Here is a 27720-nt window from a genome sequence, read left to right on the forward strand (position 1 = left end):
TCATGTTTGCTGATACAGTCCTCTATTTATTATTCCCCAGTAAATATTGCTTTGTATTCCTATTTGGCTTAAATATAATAATGTAACATTTGGGTAGAAATATACAGAAGAGAAGGCCACAGCTTGAAGAGATAATGGCAAATATTTCCACTGCCACCATGTATTTGCCTTTGGTGCTCAGATAGGCCGGGATCATTGTGATCCAAACACTGCAGAAGAGCAACATGCTGAAAGTGATGTACTTGGCCTCATTAAAACTGTCCGGTAATGTCCGAGCCAAGAAAGCTACAATGAAACTCACAGATGCCAACAATCCCATGTAGGAGAGGACAATATAGAAGGCAATGACAGAGCCCTCATTGCACTGAATGATGATTTTTCCAGGTTCAGACAGAATGTTGAGCTCCATGAATGGAGGAGAAATGGTCAGCCAGATAGCACTAATTAGAAACTGAATGAATGAACAAATAATGACTATAAAATATGTGATTTTGACTCCCAACCATTTTCTCCAAGGACTATTAGGCTTGGAGGCTTTGAAAGCAATACAAACCATAATTGTTTTTGCCAGGACAGAAGATATAGCTATGGAGAAACTGATCCCAAAAGAGGTTTGTCGGAGGATGCAGGTTATATCAGATGGGCGACCAAGAAACAAAAACACAGAGAGGAAGCTCAGCTTGATGGAGAAAAGGAGAATAAAGCTCAGATTGCGATTGTTGGCCTTCACTAATGGAGTGTCTCGGAATGAAATAAAAATTCCTATTATAACTGTCACTAATAAAAGAGACACCACAGAGAGGACAATAAAGACCAGAGTTAGGGAATCACCTTCATATGAGAGGAACTCAGTTTGCTTCTCAATACACATGGTTTTCTCATTATTTGGCCATTCATAGATGGGACATTTTAGACAATTTTCCATATCTGTAAATAAAGAATAAATCTGTTGTCAAAGTTAGGAATATTGTGGCATTAACATGACCTGTTACAAGGTTAGCTTAAGATACTATTATATTAAAATTAATCCTATTAAAAAATTAAAACAATCTCTTGACTTTTATTCAGAGTATCTTTAGCTAAGAATGTCCCACATATATTCATCTACAGACACAACACCCCTTTTCGGTAACCCAACCTAATTATCACTTCCAAAACATTCCACACACATATGATAGTTTTAGCTGCTAATTTCAAGATGATAACAAGTTGAACCCAGGGGTTGTGCCTTCGCAACAGTGCAGAGGCAGGGTGTTGCACAACTGCAAATGTGTGCAGCGCACATTGCTAGTGGTTCTTGCAACTTAAACAGGAAATATATTCATTAAATAAAAACATCCACAAAGGAATTCAGTAAACATGAGCAGAAACATGGAACACAATTGATAGACACATACTCACAGTATACAGTAAATCATCAGTATAAGTCCCCACAGGAACAATAGCATGCACAGCATTTCTGAAGGTATACCCAGTGTCACGGTCAGCACCCAACACCAGAACAAACACCAGGCACCCTGGTCTCGGCTCGTGCTTCACCAGTAGTGTGACTGCCTTTGGGCTTCGGGAGGAGCCCTCGGCTTATTTGGATGCCACCTGGACTTAAACGAGAGGTGCAAGATGAGGGATCTGGATAGGCAGTGGGGCATGACTGTAAAGCAAAGTCTTTGGACAGAAGATCATAGTACAAGGTGTTAGGCAAAAGAGTAGTCAGATCAGGCTGCATCGAGGCAGGCAGAGAATTAATGTAGTCAGGCAGGCAAGGGTCAAACCAGGAAGTCAATCAGAGGGTTAATCAGAAGAGGTAGTCGGTAATCAGGCAGGGGTCAGGATCCAGAGGTCAGAATAGTCAAAATATCAAGGCAGGGGTCAAAACAGGAATCAAACAGGTTCAGGATATAGCAACAAATAGCACAAGGCTCAGGAGCACCAGGAAACACAATCCTATCACGGGCAATGATGTCTAGTAAAAATGTCCCTTTATACCTTTAAATTTCACGCCATTGCGCGTACAAAACCAGAAAAGTGTGCGCCCGGCGCGCACTAGGAAGGAGCTGGCACCAGGGATGAGGAGCCGCATCACTAGACCACCAGGGTGAGTCTCTTTTACACCCAGCTTTTCAGCCTTTATCCTAAGTGGAGCTTACACTAATACATAGTCCTTACTTCTGGGCAATTGGTACGCGGGATCATAAACCCACTCAATACTTCTTGGTGGAGCTTCAGCAACTTGGCTAAATAGCCTAACTATTTGTCAGTCCTAGAGTGACCTATGAAAGTGAGTCAGCCTATCCTTACTAGACCTGACATTTTTTAGGTTCCACTTCACCCTTCCTGCCTGCTCAGGTAAGGGGATTAACAAAGTGGACACTGAGCGCAATGTGTGCTCAGCTTTGATAGTATAACACAGTGCCATCTTGTGGCTAAGCCTGGGATAGCTAAGGGTTGAGCTTTAACCAAGGAAATGGGGAATTACTCCTTTCCTTAGACTAAGGGTCCCCGTTGGGTAAAATCTTTGGGGAATGCAAAGTAAATGGGGATACATTTATCAGTCCCCTACATTCTCCCCCCCCCCGGGTGAAGTACTTCCTTCCTGGCAAGAAACATATTCCAATATTAAATTACATAATATAACAATTTAAAGCTCTTATTTAGTAAATATCTTCTTCCTTAGCCTCTCCGGAGGACTACCAGGGAACAATGGTTAACTTGAAAATTAAGCAAGTCAAGGCACATCTTGCATAGAAACCCCTTAAAAACCACAATGGAGTCCCATCTCCATTCAAAATAGTATGGGTCTAAATGTTATCATCTTATTACCTCTTGGAGTAACCCTTTTGAGTGTACCCAGGTACAATGGAATGACTGAAAAAAGAGCAGCAGCATGAAACGGTTTCATTTATGATAAACATAAATTTCACCTCAATAAGGCTTTACTTTTCAACTTTTGAAGTATTTGTTTTTGATTGATAATATGTGTATATCCAATCAATATCCACATCCTTTTAATTAACTCTATACGGTAACCAATTAGATTTAGGGTTTGTTGCCATATCCTCCACTATATATTAAAAGAGGATTTCAATTAAGAAATGTACCAGTTGTTTATATAATATATATCTGGAACGGTCTAAATCCTAAGACGGACGAATGGCTAGTGTCAGAGGGTTGATAGTTGTCACCCCCACCCTCTATTACGCCATAACGCTATAGGGCCCAAGGCAGGATGGACTATAAGGGCTAATGGTCAACTGTGGACAATGGTCAATCATATAACTTATAGTAGGCCATACAAATAAATGATCACCACTCTGTTACTTAAATTCCAGAGTGTCAGCATAGTGTCAGCATGTCTCTTATGCCCTTTTGCAGAAGTGTTGCTCAATAGCTGTCTGTACCACAATGGCTATGTTTAGCCAATAGCTGATTGCGAGACTGTGGACAGTTGGAACCAGAAATCTCTTATGTTGCAAAACTGCACATCTTACAGGAATGTACAAATATATGCCAGTAAGTCTCCTCGCCAGACCATGTATGGTATTTCCGTGAACCCCTTGTCACAATTACTGTAAATGCCTTCTGAAAGCTATATAACGCCTGGACCAAGAGGTGGGTCTTTGGTAAGTCCTTGGCTGACATTCTGTGTGTTACTCCAACAGCTTACCCAGACAAAACTGTTATGTTGTATCATGTATGAATAAATTGCCTGACTATTACTAAAGGTTTTCCTTTACTGAGTTTTGTCTTACACGAGGTCAAAAATGGTACTACTAAAAATACCATCACAGTTAAAGGGAATATATGGTCAAAAATGTAAATTCCCCTTTGGCTTTAGGGAGTGAATATAAGGATTTTTTCAAATTGCAAATAATTATTTTTTATTAGCCGTTTTAGTTGGTCGCAGAACAATCATATCCCTCGCATATCTGCTCATGTTTCAGCTTTACAACCCATGGCCGTCTTTTCGTTTTGGGCCACTTGCCTCTTGTGCCAGTCCCACCAGCCTACAATGAAAAGCAAGTAGGAATTCTTGTTTGCAGACGCCTGCTTGATGTGCCTCACCATCACCCCCACCATTGCTTGACTGCCTACCCGTTTTTTATTGGTAGGCTGACGGGACTAGCAGAAGAGGCAGGCGGACCAAGATGAGATGACCATGGGCCGTTAAGGTTTTGCGCTCTGCTTCAGTATGAGCAGGTACAGTATGTGGGGGATATGCATGTGTTGTGAGCAACTAAAAAATGGCTAATAAAAAATAATTATTTGCAATTTGAAAAATCCTTATATTCACTCCCCAAGGCCAAAGGGGGATTAACATTTTTGACCATACATCCCCTTTAAACCATTTATCACTAAATAACATTTGAGGGTATCTTAAGGTGCAGTCAGGAGCCTGGTATCTCACCAGCCTGTAAATACAACACAACTGACCACTCTTATAGATTCTCCACACCAAATCCTCAGCCTCAAGCTTTGTTTAAGGCACTCCTCCAAACACTCAAAGATAATTTTTTTTTTAAAGTGTTTATTTATCATTTTTAATACAAGCAATTAAGGCATAAAAAGAAAGAAGAGGTGGAAGAAAGAAAGGAAAATACAAGACAGCTGTATGCACAATCGTTCATGATACATGTATTGACATATGTTTCACAGTACAGTTCAGTGAAGGTTAGTGGTCACACACCACTGCTAAAGACCCGATGAGTACTAGAGTACCTGTTGTATCTAATCCCTTTGCTTAAACACTAGTTTAATTGCCCACATCCTCAACAGTATGAATATCTAGCCAGGGGGACCATATTGCGTCAAATTTCCCAGAGGATCCTCGAGCTTCATATGTAAGTCGAACAGAAGGGAGTATCTTATTAACTCAATGTTCCACTATCGGCACAGTATGTCCCATCGAGTTCATCACAATTATTTTCTTTGCATAGAAAAGTAATGTTTTAGCAAGTGTTCTAGACCTATTCAGCTGTAGAAGATCATCCACTAGGCCTAAAAGGCATAACTCAGGGCTGCAGACATTCGGGAAGGCAATATTATCGACCAGGTAGTGGAGCACACCCTTCCAGAACCCAAGGGTTAAAGGGCATTCCCAGATTAGGTGGAAAAAGGAGGCATCAAGCCCTTGACATTTAGGACAGGCGGTATCCAACCTTACCCCCATTCTTTGCAATTTTAAAGGGGCGCAATATAACTGATGTATCAATTTAAACGGAATCATCCTATCTCTGATCGAGATAAGGTCACGGTACAAACCGTCAACAGCATCATCCCATTGCTCATCATTAAGGTGGGGGATAACTTGCAACCATTTCTGTTTGGCTCTAGTGAAGGGGGAAGGGACAGAGTCCATCAAAGAGCTATTAAGACGTGATGTGAGCTTGCCTGTTTGTGGATTATGGAGCACTGTTGCAACTGTTGGGGAAGAGTATTCGATGGCAAGCGAGCCAAATTGAGTATCAAAAGCATGGCGCAGCTATAAAATTGTATCACAGTTCCTCCGACTTTGGCTTGTAGCTGCGCTAATGAGGGAAACACATTGTCAATAAGACGATCGCCTAGTGTCCGAACCCCCTTTTTAGGCCAATATTGGACATCCTGCAGGACCCTAAAGTGAGGGAGATGGGAATTACCCAAAAGCGGGTGTAAATGGAGATTGAGTAAGTGAGGGGTGACTGGTTATGCGACATGCAAGGGACCAACACACTATTAATTATGTAACTTTCATTGTAACCCTAAATATTGTAACCGTAAGTTACAGTGCCACACAGAAGGTTACTGGTTAAATGAAGGAATGTTGGCCTGGAACATAGTATTTGTACCTGGATAGAGAACTGGCTAAAAGATAGACTACAAAGAGTGGTGGTAAATGGAACATTTTCTAATTGGACCAGTGTTGTTAGTGGAGTACCGCAGGGCTCTGTACTAGGTCCCTTGCTTTTCAACTTGTTTATTAATGACCTGGAGGTGGCCATTGAAAGTACTGTTTCTATTTGTGCAGATGATACTGAATTGTGCAGAACTATAGGTTCCATGCAGGATGCTGCCACTTTGCACAGTGATTTGTCTAAACTGGAAAACTGGGCAGCAAACTGGAAAATGAGGTTCAATGTTGATAAATGCAGGTTATGCACTTTGGCAAAAATAATATAAATGCAAGTTATACACTAAATGGCAGTGTGTTGGGAGTTTCCTTAAATGAGAAGGATCTTGGGGTCTTTGTAAATAACACGTTGTCTAATTCTGGGCAGTGTCATTCTGTGGCTACTAAAGCAAATAAAGTTCTTGTATAAAAAAGGGCATTAACTCAAGGGATGAAACATAATTGTGTCTCTTTATAGGTCCCTGGTGAGGCCTCATCTGGAGTATGGGGGCAGTTTTGGACTCCAGTCCTTAAGAGGGATATAAATGAGCTGGAGAGAGTGCAGAGACTAAGTGCAACTAAACTGGTTAGAGGGAGGGAAGAGTTAAATTATGAGGGGAGACTGTCAAGGTTGGGGTTGTTTTCTCTGGAAAAAAGGCGCTTGTGAGGGGACATGATTAGACTTTACAAGTACATTAGAGGACATTATAGACAAATAGCAGCGGACCTTTTTACCCATAAAGAGAATCACGTACCAGAGGCCTCCCCTTCAGACTAGAGGAAAAGAAGTTTCATTTAAAGGAACAGAGTAGGGGGTTCATCACAGTGAGGACAGTGAGGTTGGGGAATGCACTGCCGGGTGATGATTCAGTTAATGACTATAAGAGGGACTTGGATGATTTCTTGGACAGACATAATACAAAGGCTAAGGCAAAGGGTATATATCATTTATGTGACAGTAGAGAGGGGTGTGTGTATGGGGCTGGGTTTTCATTTGGAGGAGTTGGACTAGATGGACTTTGTCTTTTTTCAACCAATTTAACTATGTAACTATGTAACTAACTATGTAAGTATTTACAACATTCAAAACAAAGATTATAGGCACATCTGGCCTCTCCTTAGATTACTGGTGCTGCAACTGTATAAGGGGACGGCACCCCCATAGGTATCCAGAAAACAATATATGACCAGCACACGAATATGTTGCAAAGTGAGGACAAGCCCTTGTTTTGTTTAACACAGTAAACGCAGTGACTTGCCCCCACTTTGCAGCATATCTGTGTTCCTGCTGTTTATTGTTTTCTCTTTACAACATGACTAGTTACCAGTTAAGTTGGAGATCTCCCCCTCTGAGCATCTGGCACAGTCATAGCAGCAGGGCGGCGCTCTTTCCCTTGTGACTTTTCTGTAGCCGGGAGGGCAGTTTGGAGAACACTGGGACTTCAGAATCTACAAATCAGAATAAAAATAGTGATAACTGTATTATTGAGTTTTCAGCTCTTTATATTTAAACATTCATGTTCATTACAATTTATTCCAAAATCTATTTATTATTCAGCAAGATTACATTTTCAGACATTTTACTGAAGTATAATTTAGAATTACATGCTTAGAAATTGCTTAGCTTGTCCCTTTCCTTCTGTGGAAACTTGGGTTGATCAATGTAGGATCATCTTTCCTGAACCTTGATGGACAAACTCATGCTGCATGTTTTATCAAGGTTTTCATGTATTTAGGGCATGATATACAGTGTCTTGTAATGGAAAGTTTAAAACAACTTGACTTGCTGAGTAATCACAAAAACATTATTATTTCAACTCAACTGAGTGGCTTCTTCACAACTGAGTGGAAGGGATTTCCCTGGCATTTTAAACCTTTAAGATTCATATAACCACCAACCAATAACCAATCACAATAGTTCCATTAAATTTATTAACGTAGGTGTTAGCTAAAAATCATTCTGGTGTGAAAGTATGATCAAGTCACAATGGTACCATGAATCACATTTGTACAGGAATTCAACTTTCAAGTTGCATGATTGGAAGTGTTGGGGTAATGATAGCAGCAGTCCAGTGTAGATTGGGGTGACTAAGCAACCACTTGGTAAACAAGAGCTAACTCCTCAGGTCCAGGACTCTCCAGTCATCCTCTCCTGTCTCCTGTCTATCTAGAACAACCCTCCCTAAACAGAAGAGAGGGCCTGCCATACCTCTTGTCAGCAGCATGCAATGATTCTTAACAGCTTTACCCTGTTATTGTACCAATACTATCAGTTATGTAACTTGAAACCTTAACCTGAAGCAATGAAAATCATGGTACCACTATGACTGGATGATACTTTTTTTGTGTCAATTGGTATAGGGAAGACCTTGGAGATGTTGTTGGTAGCTCCAGTATTTCCACAGCAGCCTTCATCAATAGACACATAACACTTGTACCAGAGAACTAGTATAGAAGGATTAGATAGAAGGAAAGAGAAAAGAAGAGAATGTGAAGAAGTTAAGAAGAGAAGGAGCACATGAATATAATAAGCTAATGTAGTGGTTAAACATTACATATATTTTAGCTTTGTATGCACATATCAAGGTTTCCCATATCTTGATTTTTCGCTTGTTGGTACTCTGTTGGGGTAGAAAGTCGTTAGGCAAAGTAGCTTTATTTCTCTACTACTGTATGTCCCAGATGATGCAAATGTCTGCTTATATAGAATAATAGGGATGTAGCGAACGTCGGAAAAAAAGTTCGCGAACATATTCGCGAACTTGCGCAAAAACGCGAGCGGTTCGCGAACGGTTCGCGAACCCCATAGACTTCAATGGGAAGGCAAACTTTAACATCTAGAAAAGACATTTCTGGCCAGAAAAATGATTTTAAAGTTGTTTAAAGGGTGCAACGACCTGGACAGTGGCATGCCAGAGGGGGATCAAGGGCAAAAATGTATCTGAAAAATCTGCCTGTGTGTGCTTGGAAGAGATAGTGTAGGGGGAGAGCTGTTAGTGATTTCAGGGACAGATGATAGTAAGTTTGCTGGCTAGTAATCTGCTTGATACTGCTCTGTATTGGAGGGACAGAAGTCTGCAGGGATTTGAGGGACATTTTAGCTTAGGTAGCTTTGCTGGCTAGTAATCTACTGTTCTCTTTAAACAACTGCCATACGTTGACCTTGTAGGCATTGTTTGCCCAGTTTTTTTGGACGCAGCCACTGAAGCACAGTTGCCATAAAAAATATGCCATATAAATGCTGAAAATAGTAATTTTTCGCCATACGTTGACCTTGTAGACATTGTTTGCCCAGTTTTTTTGGTTGCAGCCACTGAAGCACAGTTGCCAGAAAAAATATGCCATATAAATGCTGAAAATAGTCATTTTTTGCCATACGTTGACCTTGTAGGCATTGTTTGCCCAGTTTTTTTGGTCGCAGCCACTGAAGCACAGTTGCCAGAAAAAATATGCCATATAAATGCTGAAAATAGTCATTTTTTGCCATATACGTTGAGTCAACGTATGGCAAAAAATGACTATTTTCAGCATTTATATGGCATATTTTTTCTGGCCTCTGTGCTTCAGTGGCTGCGGCCAAAAAAACTGGGCAAACAATGCCTACAAGGTCAACGTCGTTGACCTTGTAGGCATTGTTTGCCCAGTTTTTTTGGCCGCAGCCACTGAAGCACAGAGGCCAGAAAAAATATGCCATATAAATGCTGAAAATAGTCATTTTTTTGGTCGCAGCCACTGAAGCACAGTTGCCAGAAAAATTATGCCATATAAATGCTGAAAATATGCATTTTTTTGGTTGCAGCCACTGAAGCACAGAGGCCAGAAAAATTATGCCATATAAATGCTGAAAATATAAATTTTTTTGGTTGCAGCCACTGAAGCACAGAGGCCAGAAAAATTATGCCATATAAATGCAGAAAATATGCATTTTTTTGGTCGCAGCCACTGAAGCACAGTTGCCAGAAAAATTATGCCATATAAATGCTGAAAATATAAATTTTTTTGGTCGCAGCCACTGAAGCACAGAGGCCAGAAAAATTATGCCATATAAATGCAGAAAATATGCATTTTTTTGGACGCAGCCACTGAAGCACAGTTGCCAGAAAAAATATGCCATATAAATGCTGAAAATAGTCATTTTTTGCCATACGTTGACCTTGTAGACATTGTTTGCCCAGTTTTTTTGGTTGCAGCCACTGAAGCACAGAGGCCAGAAAAAATTAAACCGGTAGGGTTTGCACCCTAGTTTGTAACGGTGGCGGAGGGAGGAGGAGGACGCTAAAGGACAGCTGTGTGTGGAGTCATGAGGCTTGAAGAGAAGGACAGCTGCATAGAAGTCAGAACAAGACTTCCGGCGTGCAGTAACCCTCCGAGATCCACCCCTCATTCATTTTAATAAAGGTCAGGTAATCGACACTTTTGTGACCTAGGCGAGTTCTCTTCTCAGTTACAATCCCTCCTGCTGCACTGAAGGTCCTTTCTGAGAGCACACTTGAGGCTGGGCAAGACAAGAGGTTCATGGCAAATTGTGACAGCTCTGGCCACAGATCAAGCCTGCGCACCCAGTAGTCCAGGGGTTCATCGCTCCTCAGAGTGTCGATATCAGCAGTTAATGCCAGGTAGTCCGCTACCTGCCGGTCGAGGCGTTCTTTGAGGGTGGATCCAGAAGGGTTGTGGCGCTGCCTTGGACAGAAAAACATTTGCATGTCTGACGTTACAGACTGGCCAAAGGGCTTTGTCCTTGCAGGTGTGCTCGTGGCAGGATTACTGGCACCTCTGCCCCTGGAATGTTGATGAGTTCCTGAAGTGACATCACCCTTAAAAGCATTGTACAACATGTTTTGCAGGCTGGTTTGTAAATGCCGCATCTTTTCGGACTTGTGGTATGTTGGTAACATTTCTGACACTTTATGCTTGTACCGAGGGTCTAGTAGCGTTGCGACCCAGTACAGGTCCTTCTCCTTAAGCCTCTTGATACGGGGGTCCTTCAACAGGCATGACAGCATGAAAGACCCCATTCTCACAAGGTTGGATGCAGAGCTATCCATCTCCGCTTCCTCATTATCAAGGACTGCATCATCCACGGTCTCCTCCCCCCAGCCACGTACAAGACCAGGGGTCCCCAAAAGGTCACCACTAGCCCCCTGGGAAGCCTGCTCCTGTTGGTCCTCCTCCTCCTCCTCCACAAAGCCACCTTCCTCCTCTGACTCCACTTCTGGCACCTCTCCCTGTGTTGCAGCAGGTGCCTGGGTTCGTTCTGGTGATTCCGACCAGAAATCGTGCGCTTCCAGCTCCTCGTCACGCTGGTCTACAGCCTCATCTGTCACTCGTCGCACGGCACGCTCCAGGAATAAAGCGAAGGGTATTAGGTCGCTGATGGTGCCTTCGGTGCGACTGACCATATTTGTCACCTCTTCAAAAGGTCGCATGAGCCTGCAGGCATCGCGCATAAGCACCCAGTAACGGGGGAAAAAAATCCCCAGCTGTGCAGATCCAGTCCTACCACCCAGTTCAAAAAGGTACTCGTTGACGGCCCTTTGTTGTTGCAGCAGACGTTCCAACATAAGGAGCGTTGAATTCCAGCGAGTCTGGCTGTCAGAAATCAAACGCCTGACTGGCATGTTGTAGCGCTGCTGAATGTCAGCAAGGCGTGCCATGGCTGTGTAGGAACGTCTGAAATGGGCCGACACCTTTCTGGACTGGGTGAGAACGTCCTGGAATCCTGGGTACTTGGAGACAAAACGTTGGACTATTAAATTTAACACATGTGCCATGCAGGGCACATGTGTTAAATTGCCTAGTCTCAACGCTGCCAACAGATTGCTTCCATTGTCACACACCACTTTTCCGATCTGCAGTTGGTGTGGGGTCAGCCACCGATCGGCCTGTGACTGCAGAGATGACAGGAGTACAGATCCGGTATGGTTTTTGCTTTCCAGGCACGTCATCCCCAAGACAGCGTGACAACGGCGTACCTGGCACGTCGAATAGCCTAGGGGGAGCTGGGGGTGCACAGGTGTGGAGGAGGAGAAGGAGGACCCAGCAGCAGAGTAAGAAGAAGAAGAAGACGAGGTAGAGAGCGATGGAGGAGTAGAGGTGGTGGCAGAACCGCGTGCAATCCGTGGCGGTGACACCAACTCCACTGTTGTTGTTGAGCTACCCATTCCCTGCTTCCCAGCCATTACCAAGTTCACCCAGTGGGCAGTGTAGGTGACATACCTGCCCTGACCATGCTTGGAGGACCATGCGTCAGTAGTCATATGGACCTTTGGCCCAACACTAAGTGACAGAGATGCGGTAACTTGGCTCTGCACATGTTGGTACAGGTGTGGTATTCCCTTTTTAGAAAAAAAATTGCGGCTGGGTACCTTCCACTGCGGTGTCCCAATTGCTACAAATTTGCGGAAGGCCTCAGAGTCCACCAGCTGGTATGGTAAAAGCTGGCGGGCTAAGAGTGCAGACAAGCCAGCTGTCAGACGCCGGGCAAGGGGGTGACAGTCAGACATTGGCTTCTTACGCTCAAACATGGCCTTCACAGAAACTTGGCTGGTGGCAGATGACTGGGAATGGGAACAGGTGGTCAAGGTGGAAGGCGGAGTGGAGGGTGGTTCAGACGGGTCAAGGAGAGCAGAGGTAGAGCAGTAAGATGCTGGACCAGAAGGAGTGTGGCTTTTAGTTTGCCTGTTGCCTTTGAGGTGTTGCTCCCAAAGTGCTTTGTGCTTGCCGCTCATGTGCCTTCGCATAGAAGTTGTACCTATGTGGCTGTTGGGCTTACCAAGGCTCAGTTTCTGACTGCACTCATTGCAAATTACAATGCTTTTGTCAGAGGCACACACATTAAAAAAATCCCACACTGCTGACTTTTTGGAAGTGTGCGATCTGGCGGTAACAGTAGAAGTTGGCGGCATTGGCGGCAATGGCGGGTGCGTTGGCCGGCTGACCACAGGTGCCGATACATGTTGTTGCCCTACTGATCCCTGCGGGCTGTCCTCCCTGCTTCTTCTAAGTCTTATTCTCCTACTGCCTCTCTGACTCTCCGTCTCTCCATCTGAACTACCCTCCTCTTGCTCTCTTCTACTAGGCACCCACAAAACATCAATCTCCTCATCATCATTCTCCTCAGATGCATCAATTTCTTCTGACACATCACAGAAGGAAGCAGCAGCGGGGACCTCCTCCTCATCACTCATTATGTCCATCTCTATCGTGTTCTCTGCCAGAATTAAATCTGGTGTAAGGTCCTCATCTCCTTCATGGCTTCTCTTCTGGCAATAATGGTTGCGCATTACTCAGTTCAAGAAACTCATGGGAAAATAACTCCTCTGACCCCAGTGAAGAAGGGGCACCGGTGGTGGAGGAAGTGTTACGTGGGGTGGCCATAGCAGTGGAGGATGAGGAGGATGTTGTGGTAAAGTTAGAAACGGTAGAGGATGGGGTGTGCTGTGTAAGCCAGTCAACTACCTCTTCAGCATTTTGGGAGTTCAGGGTCATTGGCTTTTTAAAACTGGGCAATTTGCTAGGGCCACAGGATTGCATAGCAGCACGGCCCCTAGCACGGCCTCTGCGTGGCGGCCTGCCTTTGCCTGGCATTATTTTTAAAAAAACAACAACAACAACAAAAACTCAGTTGGTTTTTCTGGAAACGATAATACACACAGCTAGATGGCGGGTTGAAGAAAACAGTGTGCAAATAATGCCTACAAGGTCAACGTATACACTACTACAGCGGTGGATACGGATTACGTAAAATATATGAATGCTGCTTGAAAAAAAGTAACTCAAGTGGTTTTTCTAGAGACGATAATATTATCAATATTTAGACAAAATGTGAACAAGCTCACACAGCTAGATGGCGGGTTGAAGAAAACAGTGTGCAAATAATGCCTACAAGGTCAACGTATACACTACTACAGCGGTGGATACGGATTACGTAAAATATATTATGGCTGCTTGAAAAAAGTCACTCCGGTGTTTTTTCTGGAGACAGTAATATTATGGATATTTAGACAGAATGTGAACAAGGTCACACAGCTAGATGGCGGGTTGAAGAAAACAGTGTGCAAATAATGCCTACAAGGTCAACGTATACACTACTACAGCGGTGGATACGGATTACGTAAAATATATTATGGCTGCTTGAAAAAAGTCACTCCGGTGTTTTTTCTGGAGACGGTAATATTATGGATATTTAGACAGAATGTGAACAAGGTCACACAGCTAGATGGCGGGTTGAAGAAAACAGTGTGCAAATAATGCCTACAAGGTCAACGTATACACTACTACAGCGGTGGATACGGATTACGTAAAATATATTATGGCTGCTTGAAAAAAGTCACTCCGGTGTTTTTTCTGGAGACGGTAATATTATGGATATTTAGACAGAATGTGAACAAGGTCACACAGCTAGATGGCGGGTTGAAGAAAACAGTGTGCAAATAATGCCTACAAGGTCAACGTATACACTACTACAGCGGTGGATACGGATTACGTAAAATATATTATGGCTGCTTGAAAAAAGTCACTCCGGTGTTTTTTCTGGAGACGGTAATATTATGGATATTTAGACAGAATGTGAACAAGGTCACACAGCTAGATGGCAGTTGGTTGAATAACACACTGGGCAAAAAATGCCTACAGGGCAAATAATGCCTAAAAGGTCAACTTATACACTACTACAGCGATGGATACGGATTACGTAAAATATATTATGGCTGCTTGAAAAAAGTCACTCCTGTGTTTTTTCTGGAGACGGTAATATTATGGATATTTAGACAGAATGTGAACAAGGTCACACAGCTAGATGGCAGTTGGTTGAATAACACACTGGGCAAAAAATGCCTACAGGGCAAATAATGCCTAAAAGGTCAACTTATACACTACTACAGCGGTAGTAAAATAAAAAAAAGTAAAATAAAAAAAAAATGAATATTAAAAAAAAAAAATAAAAGTTGGTGCTGCTGAACTACTAGGAGCAGCAGATTAGCACACCAGTCCCACTCCCCAACACTGCTAGACTAATAGCACTGGGCTCTTATAGTAGTAGTAGTAGTAGTAGTAGTAGTAAAACAACAAAAAAATAAATAAAAGCAGTCCTTACAAGGACTACTGTTATTGCAGCAGTCAGCAGATGAGATCAGAAGCAGGACAGCTGCCCACTGCAGCTACATACAGAGCACTGCAGTAGAAGGTAGATTACTAGCCAGCAAAGCTACCTAAGCTTAAATGTCCCTCAAACCCCTGCAGACTTCTGTCCCTCCAATAACAGAGCAGTATCAAAACGATTACTAGCCAGCAAACTTTCAACTGTCCCTGAAATCACTAACAGGCAGCAGCTCTCTCCCTACACTATCTCTTCAGCACACACAGGCAGAGTGAAAAAACGCTGCAGGGCTTCGGTTTTTATAGGGAAGGGGAGTGGTCCAGGGGAGAGCTTCCTGATTGGCTGCCATGTACCTGCTGGTCTGGGGTGAGAGGGCAAAAAAAAGCGCCAACAATGGCGAACCCAAAATGGCGAACGTCGCGCGACGTTCGCGAACTTCCGGCGAGCGCGAACACCCGATGTTCGCGCGAACAAGTTCGCCGGCGAACAGTTCGCGACATCTCTATAGAATAATATGTTTTACTTCCATGTGTATATCCTCTAAATTTGGTAGGGTTTGTTTTTTTCCAAATTCTAGCAATGAGAAATCTACTGGCAAATACTATGTAAAAGATGGTTTGCTTGTGACTTTTCTCTGTCATGGGAGAATTCCTAGTAGTGCTAATTCAGGTAATAATTGAATTCTGGAATTGGTACATTTTTGGATCATTTTTGGATCAGGATCAGAAGTGCTTTGTAATTGGACAGGACCAACAAATATGGAATAGTGACCCAATCTTTTTTCGACATCTTTATCACAGATGTGACATGTTTGGATATGCTGTATGGATTTTTTTCTGGTGTCAAGTACCATTAGTACATCAGCTTTATTGTTGCCTCTTGGTGACAAAGTTGTTTTTGACATATTACAACATCACAGAATTGTAGACAGTTGCAGTTACCTTATGTTTTTTGGGATTTTGTAGACACTTTTTTATAGAGGGTTAGTTGGTAGTAATTGGTTTGTCTGGAGAAAGTTTTGGATTCACAGGTAAGTATATAGTTGACTATTAGGTAGCTCCTAGGATTGTTGAGAAGGTTTTAATACCTAGTTGTCCAGGACTGCAGGGGTCCACATATTAAGGGATGTATCCTGTATAGCTTCTTCAAGTGTTGTAAGAGGGACTAAGGCAGCTCGAGGTTTAGTCAAGTCTGTATTTGTTTTTGTGGCTTGCCAGGTTTGTAGCTTTGCCTCTATTGGTAATGGTAGGAGGTCTGAGTTTGTTCTTTGTCATTTTGTTGTATAGCCATATGGACATTGTTATAGTTTGATTCTACTGGCTTTTGTATAGCCAATGTTCAAGGTCTATCCAGCTTTTTGTGGTAGGGGCTAAATGCCAGTCCACCATTTGATTCAGTAGGGTAGCTCTGTAGTATGATTGAACAAGCTAGGCTAAGCGTTTGTCAATGGTATTGGAAGTTATATACTTGGAGCTTGGTACTTGGAATTTTATATATAGGATTTTTGGGAAATCAGCATTTTTATATTTGACAATAGAGTCTGTAACCATTTGACTAAAATAGTGGCATATATTTTCAATCTCCATTTAAAAAAGATATTGGACTATAATCGGGGCATTGTGTATTGTCTTTCCCTGGTTTAGGTATTGTAGATATGTATGATAACAGAATATCTGATGGGTCTTCCCCTGTAGTGAATATTTCATTTTCTTAACTTTTAAATGAATTGAGCTGTGTGACAATCAAATCTAATAATTGAGTAATTACTATTCAGTCTTTTATTGGCACAAGTCACTTTAGAAATCAAGTTTTGAATCTCAATACATTTCAAATTATTTGAGAATTGCACTTTATATGCCTCAATTAATTGAAGGAGGTTTATTATTTGCACTAATTCATTGTGGATTATTGATTGATAACCATTAGCACAAGCCACTTTATAATTAATGATTGAAATCCAGTGAATTGTTTATTAAATACCTCAATTTATTGAAGGGGGTTCAATTAAATTGTACTAATTCATTATTGATTATTGACAACACAGAGAATCATTGTGGGGATATACTTTTAAAATATATAGTTTGCATTATTTTTAATGTGAGTCTAATCATACAGCACTAATGAATTTTGAAATTTAACCCAAACAAGGGAAATATAATTAAATAAATTGGTTAATAAGGGGTTCTTTTTCTCTATAATATATAAATCGAATTGATACTGATGCACATCAGACCCTGGTTTTAATCAAGAGTTTTGGAAAGTAGGCATTGCAGGCAGATCTATATTGCACAAATTTCAGCAACTTGCCATTCCAGAACCTTTAAAATTCATAACTTAGAGCAAAAATACACACTATTCGACACTGATAGATTCAAAATGGTGGCACTCATGGTCATGAAATGAGAGCACCTTGAAATTTAAAATTAATAGATGCCAAGATGAATTGCAAATTTATTTTTTTTAAGTTCCTGTATGATGTCATTTTCTTCTTTTGCATGAAGAATGACATCAGAAAAATGGAACTCTATCAGGCTTAGTTTTTATATTTCTTTCAGCATAATAGAGTAATACATTTGCTCTTCAAAGTGTTTCTCTTCAATTGCAAACAGCATATGAAATGACTCCTACCTGGTTATTGGTGTCTTTTTTCCAAACTATTTTTTGGATGTCAATTTTAAGAGAACTTTCAGAGCCTGACCAAAAATATTCACCAAGTTGTCTTCGCTGGTCTGTGGCATAGCAATTAAGCCAAGTATCAATTGTGTACTTTACAGGAGATTTGTTGATCTCATTGATATTTATTTCTGTTCCACAAGGTTCAGTGAAGCGCACATTTCTTAGATATTGATGTAACTGTAAAATAAAATTATTACTGTTAACAGCTATTTATAATCCACTATTCAGTACAATAACGTCATAGAACAAACAAACAGAAAGATAAATAGATATTCTGATGATTACAGGAGGTGAAGAGGGCACAGATCATTAAAGCTTAAAATCAATAACTATAATGATATATATAAGATGTGAATTAATATCCTTTCTGACAGGATAGAACAAGAATGAAATTCTCATAAATGTTAATGATATTTTAGTGTGTTTTGTGGACATTACACGAGAGACAACTTAAACTATTAACATTTCTGGGTTCTCAGAACCATTTGATATCTGTGGAAATGTTACAAAACATGATGTCAATCTCTAATGATGTCCATTTACTGCTAAGAAAGTCTTTCAGGTTCTCCCGAGGTACATGTATTATAAAGACTACATATTTGGATTAAGGGGCCGATTCACTAAATTCGAGTGAAGGATTCGAAGAAAAAAAACTTCGAATTTCAAAGTATTTTTTGGGCTACTTCGACCATCAAATGGGCTACTTCGACATTCGACTACGACTTAGAATCGAAGGATTCGAACTAAAAATCGTTCGACTATTCGACCATTCGATAGTCGAAGTACTGTCTCTTTAAAAGGATCTTCGACTCCCTACTTCGGCAGCTAAAAGCTACCGAAGTCAATGTTAGCCTATGGCAGGGGTGTCCAAACTACGGCCCGAGGGCCAACTGCGGCCCGTGGTTGATTTTTGATTGGCCCGCAGCCAGGGCCGGATTACCCGGTAAACAGTCTGGTTTTCTGCTCTCCCACCAATCGGGGCCCGCGAAGCTGAAGGGCCGGCCCATCATGGAGAAAAAGATCTGCCCCCCTGCTGAAAAAAAGATCACCAGCCAACCGCTTGTTCCGGGCCCTGTGACGTCCGGCGCACTTGTGAGGTAAAGTGTGGGGGAAATGCTGCCCAACTGTTGCGATACTACAGGACTCCAGTACGCACATGCGTGCACTCTCTCTCCCCCCACTGAATACACATCCCATATGGCTATATATCAGTGCAGTCAGCAGCATATGTCTAAATGTAATTCTATGTAATCCAATACCTACTGATATGAACTCCAAAAACATAGTTCTGATGGCAGCTTTTTCCTATGCTGGGGCTGTCTACAAATTGTGTGTCCATAAATGCCTCATAGACTCTTATTTATAATTTGTTCCCTAATCTCTACTGATTGTAAATATGCATGAATAAATAACTTGGATGTATAACACTACTGTGCTCTCTGTGAACTGTGTTGTACAGGAGCCAAGTTTTTATGGGAATAGGTAAGTTATGTGATGAAGAAAAATCTGTTTTGGGTAATAAAAGGGTACTTTTGTGTAATAAAAGGGTACTTTTGTGTAATAAAAGGGTACTTTTTAGTAAAAGGTTCCACTTTAACCATGAATGTAAGCAGGAATATGTACCCAAGACTGGCAACCTGTTTCTTTCCAAATCTGAATGAACTACAAACCCCTCCAGAGAGGGAGGAGTTTGCACATCTTTAGCCAGATTACCAAATAGTCTGGGGGTGGCACCGTATGTTGGGTGCAATCTGCATTGTCTCTCTCTCTCTCTCTCTCCAAAATGTCCTTTCTGAATGTTTAAGCAGCAAAATTAGCTCCACATAATCAGCACGGCATCCAGTGTCATTACAAGTTGATATATCTAATATACAGGCACAATATAATAATAATAATGCATGTGGTGTACACACTGATGATCATCACATTAGCTTTGCTGCTAGTCGCTCTCTCTCTCGCACACATCTCAAGAGTGAGGGGAAAAAGGAGAGCACAACTAAAGATCCCATTTCCCTCATTACACCCACTGCTGCAAGTTTAAACATACTAAGCACAATTCAGCAGGAACAGTCCCCTAAATTTGCTCATAGTCTGAACAAAGAGATCCCATTAAACTATGGCAGCATAGTTATTCCCCTGTACTAAGCACAATTCTGCAGGAACAGCTCCTAAATTTGCTCATTGTCTGTACAGAGAGATGCCATAAAACTATGGCAATATAGATATTCCCCTGTACTAAGCACAATTCAGCAGGAACAGTCCCTAAGTTTGCTCATAGTCTGTACAAAGAGATCCCATAAAACTATGGCACATAGGTATTCCCTGTACTAAGCACAATTCAGCAGGAACAGTTCCCCTAAGTTTGCTCATATTCTGTACAGAGAGATACCATAAATTGTAGTGGTTTCACAATTCATTTTGCCTGGGATCCAGCATGTCAGCTCAATGGTCGGCCCCCACACATTTTCACCTCACCAAATCTGGCCCTCGTTGTAAAAAGTTTGGACACCCCTGGCCTATGGGGAAGGTCCCCATAGGCTTTCCTAAGTTTTTTTGATCGAAGGATATTCCTTCGATCATTGGATTTAATTCCTTTGAATCGTTCGATCTCAATATTTGCGCTAAATCCTTTGACTTCGATATTCGAAGTCGAAGGATTCCTAGTCGAATATCGTGGGTTAATTAACCCTCGATATTCGACCCATAGTGAATCAGCCCCTAAATGTAACTAATAGGCAATTCTAGGCAATGGCAACTAAAGCAAATAACCCAAACCATACATTTTGCCTATGGTTTTAACCACAAACAAAGTTTTTTGTTATTTTTTGAGCTAAACAGATAAACAGGGAAAATGAAGTTACTCCATTATCAGTCCTTACCATATAAATCAATAAATACAACTCCTTATACTGAATATTGTCCATTATCATAATGGTGGTGACAGGCTTAGGCATAACTACTAATTTCATATCCAAAAATTGGAATTATGAATTCAAAACCAAAATTCCAATTTCAAAATTGTTCATATTCAAAAATGGTAGGTCCTTATATGCATATTTCCATTGGAATGGATAATAAAAAACTGGAAATTATTTTGACAAAGCACATGTAAAAATCCTGGTGATTAGCAAATATAAAATTGAATCCTTACCCACAATTTCACATTTGGGACATATTCAATACTACAGATTTACCTTGTTACCATGTTGTTTCCTGCTATTTTTAGAAAATGTCATAGGGGCAGATTTACTAAGATTCGAATGGTAAATTCAAATTAAATTTTTTTTTTTAAATCAACAACTCAAATTGTATTTGAATGTGAGATTTATCACACCATGACCATGGAACCAGTCCCAATTCGAATATTCGCCACCTAAGACCTGCCAAGTTCATTTAGAAGGCGGAATACCAGTTGGTCTGTATGCCTACTCTTTTAACTTGATGTTAAATTAAAAACTAGCTTTTAACTTTATTATAGAGTTTTGGCATATTTATTTTGTTTTTTGATATGTGTGCCCTGGGAACTGGGGGCTGTATCCCTAAAACTGTGGACCTTTTTAACAGCAGCACTTAATAGCTTTTCTTTATAGTTCATTCAGAAGTCAATGACAGAGGTCTGTTGAACCATTATTTTCCTGACATTCGAGGAAAACTCAATTAAAATTTTCAGCTCATTTATATTCGATTGAATATTAGAGGTTTTTTTTATCAAAGGTCAAATTTTGAATTGATGTCAATTTTGAAAAAATTTAGAAAAAATGTTAATATTGAAAATACGATTGAATGGGAACGACATCAAAAATTGATTTGTATTCTAATTGAATACAAATGAAACTCAAATCAAATTTTCCTCTGTATGTCAGTAAGGATATTACCATCTGGAAGTTTGGTCAATGGACCTCTACCATTGACTTCTAAATGAATTTGGCAGGTTTTAGGTGGTGAATATTCAAATTAGAACTGTTTTCATGGCCCAGGTGTGATAAATCTCACATTTTAATTTACATTTGAGTTGGTGCTTTTAAATTCAAATTTATAAGTTTTGACACAAAAAAATCAAAAATTCAAATTCAGAATTACCATTCAAACCTTTATAAAGCTGACCCCAGACATTCAAGTATTTTCGTAAATATTCTCCCATTCGAATTGTGTGTACATTCAAATTTATTAAAGTTAAAAAAATTGACATAACATTGAAACTCGACCTTTGATACATATGCCCCTTAATAAATAAAAATGCACCCATGTTCTATTCATTCCTATGAAATTTTTAGAATTCTATCTATCAATGGGTGAACATTAGAACTCACCATTTTATAAATACATTTCTAAAAATGCCATAGCAATGAATAGAATGTGGGTGTGTTTTTATGTTTTAAGCTCTAAACTTACATTTTGATAAATCTGCCCCTATTAATGTTTTTTATGAATCATATTTGTTACCTGTTTTCTGTGAATGTATTTGTGGATATCTTTATGATGGGATTTTCCAGATGAGGAGAGCATGAGATGTTCTGCATGTGCCAATCCAAATGCTGCTCTGTACACTTGGTAATTAGGAGTGTGTGGCCAAACTAATGTTTCTAAACTGGAACAATTATTAAAATCTGTTCCATAAACCTGCTGAAATAAATGATCCTTCTCTTTATCATGTGTCACACATTTGGACATATAAAAGTATAGGTCTTTATATAAAATGTCTTCTTCAACAATCAATTTATATGAGTTGTATTCATTTTTCTCATAACACACGTTTTCATTAAAGAAGCGGAGACTGCCATTAAATAGCATGTCGGAATACAAATTAAGCCACGTTTGTGGAATGACCAAAGTTTTGTCTTTCATCATTGTCTCTACGAGGTACATTAAAGATTCAGTACGAAAAAATCCCCCATACAAGACAACAACCTCTGCAGTAGATGTTTGTATTCTTTCTAATGTTCTTATATTTGTGTTTGTGTCTGCTGTTAGAGTCCCAATGAAGTCAACACATGCTCCATGTTTATTGATCTCATTCCTGAGGTTCTTACTCTCGTCATAGTCATCACCAAGTGCCAGAATGATCACCCAGGTCCAACCCAGACGTTCCACCAGTTCTGCTATAGCAATGTGCAGAACATCATCATTTAGTCCTGTACTAAAATGGTATGGATATAGTGTTCTGTCATTCAGTACTGGGTCTGTGGCCCCATAACTGATCTGAAACATAGGAACACGGCTTCAACATTTTATGGAAATAAAGATAAAAAAAAACCCAATTGTGAAATTGGTGAAAAATGTAAAAATAAACCTAATAATAAATAAAAACTCACCCATGTTCTGTTCACTCCTATGGGATTTTTATAATTTTATTATCAAAGTTAGAACTCACCATTTTATAAATACCGTTCTAAAAATCCCATAGGAATAAATGGAATAGTATTTATTAAGCTCTAAACTCACATTTTGATAAATCCGCCCCCAAGGGAGTTATTTATGAAAGGTCGAATGCTAGAGTTTTTTTTATATCTCCAATGAACTCACAACTCGAATGGTTTCTTATTTAAGAAAAAAACTTAAATGGGAAAAACTCAATTCTGTGAGTTCAAGTTGTGAAACCAGAAAACTCATATTAATTTAGTTTTTGGTGGGAAAAAACTTGAATCACTCAAATTGCACGAGTTTTCAGGAAAAAACACCTGAAAAAACTTGAACATCATGCAGGCTATTAACATCTTCAAATGGTTCAAGGGACCTCTGCCAGTGACTTTTACATTACCTTGACAGGTTTTAGATGGTGTATTTTTGGATTCAAGCTATTTCCAGGGTCAGAGTATAGAACAGCCAGAATGGATTGTCCATCTGGCGCGCTGTAACAGATCAAGCTAAATGCTCTTGTCCCATTGAGTGCAGGGAACCGTGATGTCCCGACGTTAAAGGGATCCTGTCATCGGAAAACATGTTTTTTTCAAAACGCATCAGTTAATAGTGCTACTCCAGCAGAATTCTGCACTGAAATCCATTTCTCAAAAGAGCAAACAGATTTTTTTAGATTCAATTTTGAAATCTGACATGGGGCTAGACATATTGTCAATTTCCCAGCTGCCCCTGGTCATGTGACTTGTGCCTGCACTTTAGGAGAGAAATGCTTTCTGGCAGGCTGCTGTTTTTCCTTCTCAATGTAACTGAATGTGTCTCAGTGGGACATGGGTTTTTACTATTGAGTGCTGTTCTTAGATCTACCAGGCAGCCGTTATCTTGTGTTAGGGAGCTGCTATCTGGTTAACTTCGCATTGTTCTGTTGTTTGGCTGCTGGGGGGGAAAGGGAGAGAGGTGATATCACTCCAACTTGCAGTACAGCAGTAAAGAGTGATTGAAGTTTATCAGAGCACAAGTCACATGACTTAGGGCAGCTGGGAAAATGACAGTATGTCTAGCCCCATGTCAGATTTCAAAATTGAATATAAAAAAATCTGATTGCTCTTTTGAGAAATGGATTTCAGTGCAGAATTCTGCTAGAGCGGCACTATTAACTGATTCATTTTGAAAAAAATGTTTTTTCCCCATGACAGTATCCCTTTAAGAAATTCTAGATTCTAAATTACTATAGGCACAATACCAGTAACAGACACCAGGCGGACTAGTTTTGATATTTCAGCTCCATGACTGCTGCCAAAATCCTCTGTGTCAAAAATGGTGTCAGCCCCATAACCTTCTATTTTTAAGTACAAAAATGTATTGAGTTTTTGGGGGGTACTGCCAAATCAATGGAAATAAATGAATGTGATTATTGTTCTAGACTTTGGTAATCTGCAAAGTACTGCATTAAAATTATTGGTTATTCTTTCCCCCCAATAAAAAACAAATAAGGAATTATAAAAAAAATGCATACATCTATTTAAGGTTGTATAGAACCCCTGGCAAGTGGCAATATTCTAAATACAGCAGTGATTTTTTTTATTTTTTTTTTACTTAGTATAACTGTGTATATTCCCCTCAAATAAATGTTTTCAGCTCTCCTGACAGATGAGAGGCTTCATTGCATTGTGGTTAAATGAATGGATTTCAGAGGAAAAGGTCATGGGTTTGAATCCTGCATTTTCTTTTCCCCCCTTATAATTCACAAAAATTTTTTTTGGGGTGGGCGGGACACTGACAAATAAATGGATATAAATAAATGGGCATTGTGATCATAATTCTGGGCTTTAGTAATCTGCAAAGTACTGCATTAAAATACTTGGTTGAGTACTTTCCCCCCATAAAAACAAATAAATAATAATTTGATAAAATGCATACATCTATATTTTATAGAACCCTTGGCAATATCTCAAATACAGCAGTGAATTTTATTTTCACTTTTTAATAACTTTGTATAATAGCCTTAAAGATACGTTTTTAGCTGATCAAATAGATCAGAGGCTTCATATCCTTCTGGTTAAGTGAATGGATTTCAGAGGAAAAGGTCATGGGTTCAAATCCTGCATTTTGTTTTCCCCCTTATAATTCACAATCATGAATTTTTTTGGGTGGATGGGAAACTGCCAAATCAATGGACATAAATGAATGGGCATTGTGGTCATAATTCTGGGTTTTAGTAATTCTGGTTTTTTCCTGTTATTATAGATTGAATGTGTGATATACAGAGGCAACAGAATAACTGATAAACATTGCTTTATAAAATGCACCCGATGTCCTGCCAGAGAGAGAGAGAGATTTGATGCACTCGAGTAAAGGGTTAACAATCATTGTTTTTATATTAACCCTTCAAACCCCTTGGTATTATACAATGCCTCCAAAACATCTCCCTGCTGCCCGTCCCATTATTTTTTTATCCCCCCCCCCCCACCCGACACAATACTTGTCCCAAGAAATGGTTTCAAATATTTGTATGAAACAGGGAACAGGGATTGTTAACATGGATTTGCTGCCGAGCCTGGTAAGTGCTACCCCAACTCTGTGTTCCAAAAGCTTGAGGAGCATTTTGATGAGGTGTAAAGGTGGCCAGACACGGGCCGATAAAAGCTGGAGACAGACCGTGTTGGCTGCTTATTGGCCCGTGTATGGGGCCCCTCGAAAGTCGGCCAGATCTCGATCGGATGGTACAAAAAATACCGTCAGATCACGACCGCATCTGTTCGTTGATGCGGGTCCCACGATCTTTTAATCCAACGATCGAAGGAATATCCTTCGATCAAAAAAACTTAGGCAAGCCTATGGGGACCTTCCACATGACAAGCAGGTTCTAGCTATCTGTATAACAGAACATTCTGTCCCAGTGGCTGCACAGATCCTATCTGATCCCCATTGTAAGCAGCAGTCCTGTCCTGCTTTATGGCAGCTGAGATTCTAGCTATCTGTATAACAGAACATTCTGTCCCAGTGGCTGCACAGATCCTATCTGATCCCCATTGTAAGCAGCAGTCCTGTCCTGCTTTATGGCAGCTGAGATTCTAGCTATCTGTATAACAGAACATTCTGTCCCAGTGGCTGCACAGATCCTATCTGATCCCCATTGTAAGCAGCAGTCCTGTCCTGCTTTATGGCAGCTGAGATTCTAGCTATCTGTATAACAGAACATTCTGTCCCAGTGGCTGCACAGATCCTATCTGATCCCCATTGTAAGCAGCAGTCCTGTCCTGCTTTATGGCAGCTGAGATTCTAGCTATCTGTATAACAGAACATTCTGTCCCAGTGGCTGCACAGATCCTATCTGATCCCCATTGTAAGCAGCAGTCCTGTCCTGCTTTATGGCAGCTGAGATTCTAGCTATCTGTATAACAGAACATTCTGTCCCAGTGGCTGCACAGATCCTATCTGATACCCATTGTAAGCAGCAGTCCTGTCCTGCTTTATGGCAGCTGAGATTCTAGCTATCTGTATAACAGAACATATACAGATAGCTAGAATCTCAGCTGCCATAAAGCAGGACAGGACTGCTGCTTACAATGGGGATCAGATAGGATCTGTGCAGCCACTGGGACAGAATGTTCTGTTATACAGATAGATAGAACCTGCTTGTCTGTATGAGCCCTTAGTGATCTTAGATGAATCTCTACTCAAAGAATTGAAGGCCTTGTAAATGAATTTGAATGGTCTGACACTTGAGTACTTAGCACATGGTATAGTATAACACACACAACCCCCACTCCTTCCTTGTTGTTTGGACCCTATTGTGCATTCCTGTGTCTAGGAGTTTGGTACTAATTATATCTAAGCAAAGTACTGACCATTAATTGCCCTCAGCTCATTTGCATTTAAAAAGCACAAGGGTTTGTTTATATTACAGTGTTTACATATGTAGGACTTTTGTTGGGGGGAAGGTCTGTTAAAGGAGAAGAAAATTCCATGTCTAGACTGTGATTTAATAAAGGCCCTGAAGTTTCAAGTAAACAGAGGCCCAAACGGTAGCCCCCCAGCAGTAGACTAAATAGTGAGTGTCTATGGCAGGGGGGCCCAGGACGTCAATCACAGTCGACCGGATCTGCAGGGCCAAGCAGCTCCCCTTTGTTTTCCAGGCAAATTGGTCTTTTTAGTTGATGGTAAATTCGTATGATCGTACGATTGTTCTGATCTTTTAAAAATCTCAACATCTATGACCAGCTTTGGTTTCAATGGCGTGTTAAAATCTGCAACATTTACATTTACTTCCAGTGATATGGCTGTGTATCCCCCAAAAAAATCCATGAGCATGTGAATATGAATTATATGGGGGGGGGGATGGATTTAGAGGTCTCTCCTTATCATGGGGAAGGGGACGGAGTGGTGGTGAGTGTAATCTCAGTAGACCAGGAAGCAAGAGATCACATACACTGTGCCGGCCGATAAATGTGGTCTGGTGATTGGCAAAGGTGGTGAAAATATCAAAAACATAAAGCAGCAGTCAGGGGCTCACGTGGAGCTGCAGAGAAACCCCCCTCTTAACACAGACCCAGGTGTCAGGATATTTATCATCCAGGGTGTCCCAGGTCCAACAATAGGTGTCCCCAGCAGCTTTGGTCAGAGAGCTTTCAGTCAGGCACATGTTACACCTCATCAAAATGCTCCTCAAGCTTTTGGAACACAGAGTTGGGGTAGCACTTACCAGGCTCGGCAGCAAATCCAT

The 27720-nt window shown here is 40.7% G+C and overlaps 1 protein-coding gene across 1 annotated transcript; it reads right to left on the bottom strand.

The window, feature by feature from the left end:
• On the bottom strand, positions 1–27720 carry LOC121402105 (vomeronasal type-2 receptor 116-like). Its single transcript, XM_041587991.1, has 5 exons — positions 27700–27720; positions 22083–22838; positions 17592–17816; positions 7192–7315; positions 1–927 (listed from the first exon to the last, which is right to left on the bottom strand). Exons 1-5 carry the CDS (start codon positions 27718–27720, stop codon positions 23–25), a joined length of 2031 nt encoding a protein of 676 aa, XP_041443925.1. The 3' UTR covers positions 1–22.

The sequence above is a fragment of the Xenopus laevis genome, chromosome 1L, assembly GCF_017654675.1.
Source record: "Xenopus laevis strain J_2021 chromosome 1L, Xenopus_laevis_v10.1, whole genome shotgun sequence".
NCBI classification, from domain to species: domain Eukaryota; kingdom Metazoa; phylum Chordata; class Amphibia; order Anura; family Pipidae; genus Xenopus; species Xenopus laevis.